The following is an 11,879-nucleotide window of genomic DNA, read 5'->3' as shown; positions in this document are numbered from 1 at the left end:
AAAACGATCATTTTGTCTTCCTTACAGTTTTTCCTATGCCGTAGGTCAGTGTGATATTAACAGATGACCTGCTTGATAATGACACACATTTGTCAAAACAGGTATGATCACTATGGACGGTGATAACATTGGACTAGCTCTACTAAACATGAGGTTGTATGTTGTCAGTGTGGGAGGCTTGTGAACGACATTTATCATCCTCTTCCACACAGGGGCAACAAAGTGCCCTGAAAATGTGGTTGATTTGTCAACCGTACACAACAAGGTCCTCCCTACCCATTTGAAGCTAATGTGCAAATGCTAGCGATGGTACTGTTCCACCCAGGCACAGCGCACTGACACTTAGATGGACAAACAAATCGATAAGTGGTCTGGTCCATTCCATTACAGAGGGTACAAAAGTGAACAGAAAAACACCACCACACAGACATTAAAAAGTTGCAATGAGGAGGAGGCGGAGCGGGGTTGTGGGGTGTGAAGAAAAGATGAATCCCCAATTTATTTGAGAGGTAGGAATCACACCGAATTGGTATTGATTACAGGAAAGCTCAGGAAATACTATTAACGTTTTAATGCTGAATATAAGCTAGAGAAATGAAAAAGTTTTCTGCAAAGTGACCGCCTCCGCCAGGGAATCGGAAATGACATTAAGGTAACGATGACGATAGACGATAGCTCAAAGTTTTCCTCTTGATTATCAAATTCAATGGCTTTGGTGGAGTCTTGAGTGTGAGTTATGAAGCTACTGTAGCATAAAGGTCCAATACATTTCGAAATCAAATTGGTTTTCCATGTGAAGTGAACATAACCTAAGAAAATGTAAAGGCCTCCTGTTTATTTGACATCGATATTTCTGAGCTATAGGCTACAATATCACACGTTGACCCACAACGAACAAACAATTGAGTGTAACTGGCAAAAGGAAGACGAGAGATATAACCATAACAACGGAGCAAATAGCTTTAACCAGCAGACGACCAAGAAAAAGAGAACTGAGAAGAAAAGGAAAACGCAAGACAGACGTGGAAAGTCGGCTGTCGGTCTAATGACCATAATCAAAGACAAACAAGGTTGCGTTGCTCATTCCATGTGTCCTAACCGTGCTGAGAAGGGTTGCGTCTAATCAGCAAAGTGGTCTGCGACTTGCATAATCACTCCCACCTATGCCCATTGAAAGCGTGGCTCCCGTGAGGGCAACTCGGCCGGCGCTTTTGCCATTTTCCCTCCTTCCTCCTCCGCGATCTCCTTCCCCTTCTCCGTGATCTTGCTACTATTTTTACAGTTCTAACAAGGTTGCTTGGCCACTGGGGGCCAGGGAGGGGGCAACCAAAGAGAGTATGTTTCCTGACATCTATGATGCTTTGCTGAGAGTGGCGTACCCCAAGGGTCCATCGCGGGCCCCGCCTAGATGTCGGAGCAGGGCCCGGGCCGATGGTCCGGGACCCTTACCACCTCCCCCCCCCCCCCCCCCCCCCGCCACTGAGAGACAGATGAAGAGAAGCAGCAGCAGGAACAGGGAAGGGGGAAACGGAGGAAAAAACAGACTGGAGCGACTCGGCGGTGTGTTCACGCCGAACCCATTTGATTTGCGTTCGACGTGGAAACCTTCTGATGTCTAAAAAAGATGTATTACCGTAGCAGCTAATTATACCGAAATGTTCAGTAGTGATTGTGACTGTAAGGTTGACATATCTTTAGTTCGGGTGGTGTTGTTTGGTGTTTGGTGGCTTATTGACAATGAAAATTGCAAGATACAAAAGATTATTTTCATGCGATGCAATAGGTGAGGTGTATTACATAGCTGGCAGACTGAAATATGATCATTTCCTACATAATGTAGAGATTAGCATAAAGGTCACATGCAGTCCATTCGATTATAATCTCCCTTGGCTCTCCATGTCATATGATTAACCAGAGCTATAACCGACCACTTCAATGTTCAAAAACAAATTGTCAGTCTTTTCCGACGGAATGCATTCCAATCCATTTAACCTTCGCTTTGCAATGCATCCAGTCAGCGAAAAGACAGACAAAGCCACCCGATGGGGCCTGGGGCCTGGATCTGGTGAGCGATCAATTATTCAATACTTTAATGAATGGAACATGGGGGTAAATTTGCCCTGTAAAATAGTCTGTGCATCAGGGGAGAGAGAGAGAGAGGAAGTCAAATGAGTGACAAGGGAGAAACTGGACGGTTGTAAGGTCACAGGATATCAATATTAATAGATGTTCAAGCAATAGAGACATAAACCCCTAGGTTAGGGTTACTGACAGGTCAGTTGAAGGATATGGCGTTGACGCCAAGTGTTTCCAGTCAGAATGGGACCTGCTTAAAAGTTTAAAGGTCCTATGCTGCTGTTTTGTACTAAGGATAGTCACATGCTCATTTGTGGCCAATTTAAACAATCAGGACGTGTTACTGGTTTACTAGACCACCTGTACAAAAAGGGATTTTCCCTTTCTTTCTCTCTCAAACACCTACTTTTATTCTCTGACACCCTCTCATACGCAACATTCACAGACACCCAATGCTGTCTCTCTCTCGGTCTGTCTCACACGCACAGCCATACACATTGATTGGTCTCAGCTCTTCATTGTCACCTGGGAGAACACATGAGTGGCTTCAGTAGCACAGCGCTGAGGCGTCCATGGAGAGTGACTCAGCTGGAGCACTGAGTGGAATCAATTCGCCGGATGTGTCACCATTGCTCTAATGTCACTGTCACAACACAGGCCTATCAAGGGGACCTTGTTTATGGGAGCTTCCCCCCCCCGACGATATCTTTCACCGCTGTGCAACCTATGATTCCACTGAGGCACTGTAAAAGGTCATTGAGATCAACACTTGCCCTGGTGAGGTCAAATTGGTACACATGTACATCCCAGATCCTTATGTTTCCTAATTCTACCTTTAAGTACAGGGAAAATGGAAACTGGGGAAATATCTGTGTTGAAGAGTGAACTGATTTAACCATTTGTATTCCAACCATCTTAACCTCTGACTTGAACTTTTCCCATTTAACCTTGCGCAGGACATTTTGAGACCAGCAGGCTTCAACACGAGCCCTGTAGGCTGAAACAGACACAGTAAGACTACAGACCCCACAACATGCACACGGTCAAGGTCTGTAGCTAAATGGCACACTGTGGAACTCATATCAACCCCTCCTCATCTCTCTCCCCTCCATTTTTGTCTCTCCTCATTTAAACCCCTCACATTGACGTCAGTGGGTGACTAACTCTCGGTTCCTATTGTTTCCCAGTGAAAAAGGGAGGAGAAAAGGGGGGGGGGGGTAGTAGATGAAAAAAATATCCCCACTGCTCCCTCTGGCTCAAGGACAAATGTCCATGCAACACCGTACACAGGAAAGCAACAGCAGAGCAGGGTTACGTAAACTTCACAATATATTTGGAAGGCCGGAGGTTTGGGCCTGGGGGGCATGACTGGTCCTGCACTCCCCTCTCTCTCTCTCTCTCTCTCTCTCTCTCTCTCTCTCTCTCTCTCTCTCTCTCTCTCTCTCTCTCTCTCTCTCTCTCTCTCTCTCTCCCTCTCTTTCTCTCTCTCTCTCCCTCCCTCCTTCCCCTCTTCCTCTCTCTCTCTCTCTCTCTCTCTCTCTTTCTCTCTCTCACACTTCTGCACTGTGGGGGGAAAAGAGAGAAACGGAGAGTGAGGAAGAGTGCCAGGACACATAAAGGATGGTGCCGGCATATCCTCCGAGCAGCCTCTCCGGTCAGGGTCGGGCTCGTGTCCCTGGTTGACTGACGGAACGGGCCGGCTCTAATTAAATTCATCGCCGGCCGCCATGGGGACCAGTAGCCATCGCTGCCGCGCCGCCCGCACCGCGCCGTCCCCAGGGCAACGGAGCAGCGGCTAATGAGAGACGAGGAGCTAGCGCTGCAGACAGAGAAGATGTGGCTGCCCTTGTTTCTTTCTCTGTTTCCTTTTTCTCTCTTTTTTTTTTCTCTCTCTCTCTCTCTCTCTCTCTCTCTCTCTCTCTCTCTCTCTCTCTCTCTCTCTCTCTCTCTCTCCATCTCTCGTACTCTCTCACTGTAAGCACTTGCTGGCCCACTCTCCCTAGCCTCCTTAGCCTAGTACAAGTTATACAACGACATGTTTATCACTTCTGCATGCTTACATTGGGCATGTCTCCTCTCTCTCTTGTCTCTCCTTGACCTTTCTCCTCTTTTTTATGTACTCCAATGACTCTTGAACGTTCTTTCTTGATGATTAGGACTATATCTCTTTTCGTGTCATTCTTTTGGCATTTCCTGTTTGTTTTTCAGTCTCTCTCTCTTCCTCCGAGTCTTTGGCTCTGTCTCTCTCCCTACTCTCTTTATTTTGCCTCCAATCTACGGTGTGTCTCTATCTACATGGGCTCTCTTGCTTGTTGCATCTCTTTCTCTGTCATTCTCTCCCTTTTCCCATTGCCTTTCACCTTGGCAAAATATTAACATGTATAAGCTGTCGAAGTATCTTAGTAATGTCTGAGAGCACAAAGGTATTTTTAATTTCAATGCAACATTTATCTCTGTGTGGTCTGGCAGCTTTATCTCTTTGGGACTGTAACATAGTTTCTTTTACTGCCTACCCAAAGAAATACCACCCTGCTAAATAAAATGTGCCCAACATTTCAAATGCTAAAACCCGAAAGCTATCATGGAATATGCAATATGAATGTGTGTTTTGCATATATGTGGATTCTTGTAATGATTAACTCATTCTCGCCGTCCACAATAGGAGACATTCGAATATTCTGGATTGATGTTATTTTCTGTTGACGTAGCGGAATTAACGCTCCAATAACACAATCCACACTTGTTTCAAAATGCAAAGAATGCATGAGAGAGATTGGAATGTCACAAGAACCGTAAAGGCTGACAAACACGACAGCAAGGCCAGCCCTTGAAAAACAATATCATGTTTTACTTTTCCCTTGGAATAGGTCGTTGTTTTGAGTAGTGCATAATGTCCTTTGTGCGTGTCTCAGGTAAGAGATGGTTTCTTATTTTTCTGATGAAAATAACTCAATCTTAATACTATAGCGCTACCATGTTTCGTCACGCCCTGTGTAGCCTAATTCAATTCAAAAGGTTGAGATATGCAAAACTCCCCGTCAAATATCCCCAACACAAGGCATCTTTCCCTCTTTCTCTCGCCTCCAATTATCCTATTTTCCCCCCGCCTTCCCCTGAACGACCGCTCATCAACTTGTCAGCACCGGAGCTACAGTTGATACACACGTAGTCTCGGCTATCTCGTTTACTCACCTCAGTGGCTCAATGCCCTTAAGCAAAGACCAGAACGGCTTCACCGAGGATTGCCTCATTGATAGTGTCAACACGTTTGTTGACTTTATTAGAAGCAGACAGTGTATTCTTCCTGGCTAAAATACCCCAAGTCCCAGAACTAGACTACCTCAGCCTTGGCAAGCAATTAGAAGGAGCCGAGGTGTAGATGGCTGGCAGTAAATTAGAAACCAACACATAGAGGTGGTCATACAAACTAAACTGCCTTGGTATTCTATTAGGCTATATAGCCAAATACAGGTGCTCCCAAAAACACAAGATATTGTTTTTTGCGTATAGCAGTAGATTCTCCAACATTGGGCCTCTCTTCATATAACTTTCTTAGCTATCGGTCTTGGTCTTCCAGTTTTGGAATGTTGTGCATCGGTCACGCACCTTTTTACATTTCCATCATAGGCTAAATAATTGACCTGGATAGGGGATGGTTGGTATTGATGGTTAAATGTAAAATGTGAAAGAGACATTTTAATAGCAAGACCATTTGCTCTGTCCATGGTACTGATATCGTGACCACATCCCGACCACTCATTCTCGGACCACATATAAGCCTAATTTCAACCGGCAAGTCGTAAACAAGCCTACACTTTAAGTGTCCTTTATCAATCTTAGATGTAAGGTTAGCCTATTGCAACCCACGTGCTGGTAATTCGACGTACTACGTGTGTGACATGGGTCTTCTCTATCGCCAGCCTATCTCAGAACATTTGGAAGAACATCTTATCGTTGTTTGGCCACACGGTGGCCCCGTGCCTTTCTGTCTCGACGCTCCTCCTTGCCTCAGTCATCGTGAGCTAAAACCTCTCCTCCAACCTCCTCCTCCCTATCCAGTTCCCCCTCCTGTCGCGCTACGCAGAGCCAGAAAGCCGACAATCTTCCACTGTCGAGCCCAGTGTGAAGATGATTGTCGGCTCGTGCGCTCGCAGGTTGGCCCGCCGCTCGCGGTCTGCCTTGATAGCGGCTCTCACTGTGTTACTGGTGCAGACGCTGATAGTGTGGAACTTCAGTAGCCTCGACTCCGGGGAAGAACGCGAAAACGGAGGCTCCAACCTGAGGGAGAAGAGAGACCGGGTCGCTGGCAACAAAGCCAGCAGCGAGTATTTCAAACACGGGGTTCAGCAGCAGCACGATCCTCCGCACGGAAAAGGAACGGTTCGTCATATACAGCAGCCGGTAAGGCATCAGCGCTACTTATAATATTACCGTGCGCCCCTCCGCTGAATGGGCCGAATTTAGACAAGAAGACAGATGTCTTGTATAGACGTCAGAGAATTTAGCACAAATATCCCCTTGAATGAATGAATGGCGGTTTGGCGAAGATGGACAGAGACACCAAAATGAATGATTGGCATGTTCTCCACATTCCCCTCGCTGTCGATTCAATGTATTCGTTCTGGTTCTCATGTTACTTTGATTTTGTGTCCGAGAGAAACGGACAATACGAGAATGCCAAAATGTACAGTATGTTGGTTTACTGAAGGATGCCACATTGTTTCATTTCATGCCTTTCTGTACAGACCTCTTTCTAAATGCTAGTTTAATGCACTGCTAATTAATAGCATGAAAAATCCTCTGAGGTAATTGCAGATCCGTAAATCGCTGCTTCGGGGCAATGCAGACTGCTATGGGTCAGAAATAATTATTTGTTCTCACCAAAACAAAAGCAGCAATGCAACACCACTGTGTAATGCCCATTCGAAACACATTATTTGCAGATTATCTGTTTCAATGCGTATGAATGAGCAATGCCTTAATGAACTGTTCCATGTGGAAATAGCCTAAATGGGAAAACCATGACTGTAGTAGAACCACTAAAGTCCAAAAGAGAAGCAAGACAGCTGTTGATTGATGCTATAAGAACCACCTTGGAAATGTGCACAAATCCACACATTTCTACTGCTCAATAAAAAGTATGGAGGATTTCAGCTCTGACTATGGAACGAAAACAAAGTGAAACCTTGAGGGTAGTCCATTCTCTGGTCTGTGGTATCTAGTGTCTGCTTTAAAAAGGTCCTGCTATATTAGTTGAACTAACTGGCGAAATCTGCTTTGGTGATATCTCCATACATTAGGCTCAAATGGCAAATAACAAACTTGACAAAGGCAACGTGAGACTACACCCAAAACACAGCAACCAACACTATTCATTACACACGACTAAACATATCGCTCGATATAATACATGTAGTGAACCGAACCTAAGTAATTCATCTTGAAGTCTTTTAAAATCCCAGCAAGGTCAACACAGCACTAATTCCCCTTACGACACCCAACAAACCTGAATCCCTCCCCCCCTTCGAGGTCAACGCCCAGCTTGCATCCACCACACAGTGTGTCAGTTGATGACGATTGTGGTGTCATGTACAGGCTTCTGGCTACGGTCGGGTCCGCCTATGGAATCACAGCGGATCGTCACTCTCCTATGGAGCTTTCTAAGTGACTCACTTCATCCATCCAGTGAGGCCATTCACACACTCCACTCTAACCTGCCTTGTAAAAAGTCATTCCAAGGGCAGCCTGTGTGACAGATTTGTCACAGCCGTGTCTCCTGTTGAGACCACTCGCTTTGACGGACGCCAAAGTTGTTTTTAGCGCTTTTCCCGTACCGTGACACGGCTGAACGTTTCCTCTGTTTCTGACACCGCCAATCCATTTTTTGGAAGTCGTCGGCGGTTGCCGCGTGTCAAAACCCATTCACGCCATGTCGACAGTGATCTCTCTCAACCCCCCGCCCCCCCCCCCCCACCCAAAACATTTACCATTAAACACGGCGTATTGGCTCTCGTGACCTTTGTGGTGGAATACAGAGCGCACGGCGCTACCTCGGTTTCCTCCCGACTCGGGCCGCGGAGTTGCCAGATGTGGCAACACGGTTCTCCTAACAGGTTACTCCGTGGCATTTTCATTTCTTCTGTCTCTCTGTGTGTGTGTGTGTGTGTGTGGGGGAGGGGGGTTGTCAGACATTCAGTTGCCTAAGGTGCGGTAGCGGCAGAGTAACAGGAACAAGCCGATGCCGCTCTCGTTGTGAGAGAGAAGGAAAAGAGTCCTTGAGAGACTCGACAATAGCAGCGTCGTTTGAAGAGTCCAGCGCTCGTCTCAGATCCTGCAGGAGGGCCTGAGAACGGGATCTGCCCTCACGGTGGTTAGACCAGCCATGTCCGGACGTTGTCTCTCCGTACAGGCCACGTAGGCCTTCGACCGTTTTTATCCGACGCCCATTTCGCGCGCTTCGTACCGTGTCCCCTTGAAAGTTTACGCGATAACGTCAATTAGAGCTCGCGAACATCGAGTGGGCGGATTTCATGGTAGAACGTGTCAAAGGTGTTAATGAGAAGTAATTTTTCCGAAGCCCAGTGGGTGTGCTTGGCAATGCTGGTCTTCAGAACGGACATATCTAAGAAAGCCGGGAAGAAAAAAGGAGGGAGAAGGGGGGGGGGGGATGTGCAATTACAATGAGTAAACCCTGCTCTTCCTCCTCTCTTTCCGTTCCACTCTACCGCTCATCATGGAGTTGAGTCTCTCTTTTTTGGGGGGTCTGGCGAACGCCTATACGAACGGTCATCCCGCTCCGCTCTTCCAGCGACATGCCAGGCCGCCGCGTTGGACGCGTTCCCCCCCCCCGCTTCACTCGGTTGTCGCCTGCAACTTGTACTCCCACATCCTGTCCCCCATTTGTGAAACGTATATCTTCTCTTCATCTTGGCGCCTCGAGCAGATGTCGCTGCACGGAAGATGAACCGTCTTGGCTTGGAGAAGAGAAGAAAAAAAAAGTTTTGCGTTTGGAAATAGAAATAAACGCTCCCCATTTGTTTTGAAGTCAGGTCGGTATGGCAACGGCACATCCGTTGGTACCTTTGCTTATTGAGCGGGGATGTATGTACATTAGCGCTCGGTTTGCGTTACTTTTTATATTGACTGAGTCGCAAGGGTTTTCCCCTCGTGACACGATTTCTGTTTCTATGGTTTTTCATCTACGAAGCAGCATAATAAGGGCTGCGGTGTCCAGTCTGACATGTTTAATATTCCACTTCCAGCTAAGGCCTGTGTTCTGTAGGAAACAGCCAGTAAATTGTGGCCTTGTGCATCTGTTTTGTATTTCAGAGCTTTACTGAAATGCAGATTTAGCTTTCGTATTAGCGGCCTCTTCTCTGTCCTTCCCAACCTACCTCACAGTCTGATTCATGCCACTCTTGTCCCCCGATCACAGTGCTGACTCACACACACACACGTACACACAGTCATACACACAGACAACCACACACACACAGACAACCACGCAGGCATCTGCACATATGCAGGAACACAGACAGACAGATGTGCCTGAAACACACACACACACACACGCACACACACCGACACACACACACACACACAGGATGCGTGAGTGCCTGGTGCCCCACTTTCTCCCCCAGTTAAACCCTCCTATAGCATCCGCCATCCGCAGTGCTCGACTCATGACTGAGTGGGTGTACGACCGCAGCAGCACTCACCCAGACTCACCCATGTTATTCCTTGTGTGTGTGTGTGTATGGGAGATGATGAGAGAGGGATAGATCCCGGCTACAGTGACAAGAGAGAGTCCCGAGAGCGTGAGGGCATTGTGACCTGGCTAGAGGAGCGTCTCAATAGCACTCAATGCCACAGTGGCTTCATGCCACCTACGCCTCTCGCAAATAGCTTCACCGACGTCCCCCTCATTTGCAATATGATCACCGCGTTCGAGAATGTCTGGTCAGTCCATGTTATTGCATATTTCTTTCATCATGTGCAGCTCTAATGGCACAGTTAGGCTGCCGTTTGAATTTGGAGAGAGAGGATGGGAGGGGGGGGGGGAAATCAGCCATCTGAGTTTCAGCAATAGTCTTTGAACTGAACTCGTTAAATTGCAGAGAAAACCTTAAATTACAGGGTATATGTGCAAACCACTCTCCGGCAGTACATGATTTAAAATTCCCCCCAACTCTGAATAATTACATCACTGAGGGATATTCCATCTGTTTTATCTGCAAGGGGGGAAATGTTAAGTACAGGAATGGTACGGACCCACCTTGTGATCTCAGCCTGCATTTGAACCAGTGCTTATTCTGACAGAACGCAGCGAGGCACAGTCAGAATCTGAGAGGAGCCAGTCGACTTCAGACTTTACAAGAAGTCGTTTGAAGTCGGACAACCTTTTCGTAATTCTTTTAAAGTAGAAACAAGAATGCAAATAGACGTAACTGCCGCAAGTCTCGCCTGAAATCACCAGCAAAGAGAACACCTGCCTTATTTGCGATCCGCAAATTTCAAAAGTCAAAAAGATCGTTGACGCGAAAGATCCAGAGAGGAGCCGCAAGCACCAGCGTCAAAGCTCTCTTCCTGTTCGAATCGCCCGTCCTCGACGATTCTATCAGACAAGCACCTCCCCCACCACGCACACACCACTACCGACACCCCCTCCACCACCCTCGTCCTAAAATGACACTTCTAGCGCAGGTTCTAAATGTAGACTTCCCCCTAGTGGGTTCCATACAACGTTTTTCTACAGACAGGCAGGACAGAGGAACCCAGTGTTTCTCTGCTTATGGGAAGAACCCCTCTGGCTTTCTGAATGATGCACACACCGCTCAGTGGGCCTTGACTGCTGTTAGCGACTGGTCCCAAGACCCCTGCTGTGAATGCATAGGAGAAAATGGCGTCGGCGTGACTCAGCACATGCTCCGTAACACGGAAGAAAGGGTTGTTGAAGCCGTCATCATAATTCATGGGTTGGTAAACCTGTGTCGCGATAACCTCTCAATCAAGCCGGCGGCGTTGGCCTCGATCTATCGTCAAATACATTTAGTCATTTAGCAGACGCTCTTATCCAGAGTGACTTACAACAGTAAGTACAGGGACATTCCCCCCGAGGTAAGTAGGGTGAAGTGCCTTGCCCAAGGACACAACGTCATTTTGCATGGCCAGGAATCAAACCGGCAACCTTCAGATTTCGAGCCCGATTCCCAAACACATGTGGCGTGATGTCGCGTGTGCGTCGTGTGGTGGAGTTCCGAATTCCAGAAGGCGCTGAATGTTCCGTAATCGTCTGTAGCAATGTTGTCACGAGCGATTTTTCTGTTGGTTTCTTCAGCGATGGATGAGTGACTTCCAGGTAGAGGATGAAGGGGTCAACGTTGCAGATCCCAGGGTGATTGAGAGATAGTGGGAGATGAAGGGTTTGGCCGGATGATGAGAAGTTCACACACACACAGGAAACAGCTGTGATGGTGCTGGGTCAAAGCGAGCTCACCCTGACGGAGTATTCCTCATTGGCTGGGCGATGGCCCAAGATGCTGCATGAGGACAACTAGGGATTCTGACAACACACACACTCTCGGGGCCCCTGAGAGGCTACGCTAAAAGTGTGTGTTAGACCTACGGAACAAACCCCTGTTGTTCAGTGTCAACACATTTAATCACTACCCCCCATCCCCAACCAAGACACACCAGCACTTGCACAATTAGTGTTGACATGCAAAAATACACATTGTAAATCCTTGTCTACACACAACATTGAAAATACCCATGCACACACACCCTTACTATCTACTTCCCCC

The 11,879-nt window shown here is 47.3% G+C and overlaps 1 protein-coding gene across 1 annotated transcript in view; it reads left to right on the top strand.

The window, feature by feature from the left end:
• The first annotated feature begins 6,204 nt into the window (after positions 1 to 6,204).
• Positions 6,205 to 11,879, top strand: part of LOC136965622 (xylosyltransferase 1-like) — a 21,767-nt gene continuing 16,092 nt past the window's right edge. The window contains exons 1-2 of the mRNA XM_067259804.1: positions 6,205 to 6,477; positions 9,717 to 9,772. Coding sequence (XP_067115905.1) covers positions 6,205 to 6,477; positions 9,717 to 9,772 — 329 coding nt within the window. The remainder of the gene's footprint in view (positions 6,478 to 9,716; positions 9,773 to 11,879) is intronic.

This window comes from Osmerus mordax, chromosome 21, assembly GCF_038355195.1.
Source record: "Osmerus mordax isolate fOsmMor3 chromosome 21, fOsmMor3.pri, whole genome shotgun sequence".
Classification (NCBI taxonomy): domain Eukaryota; kingdom Metazoa; phylum Chordata; class Actinopteri; order Osmeriformes; family Osmeridae; genus Osmerus; species Osmerus mordax.
This window is presented reverse-complemented; position numbering and strand designations above follow the sequence as displayed.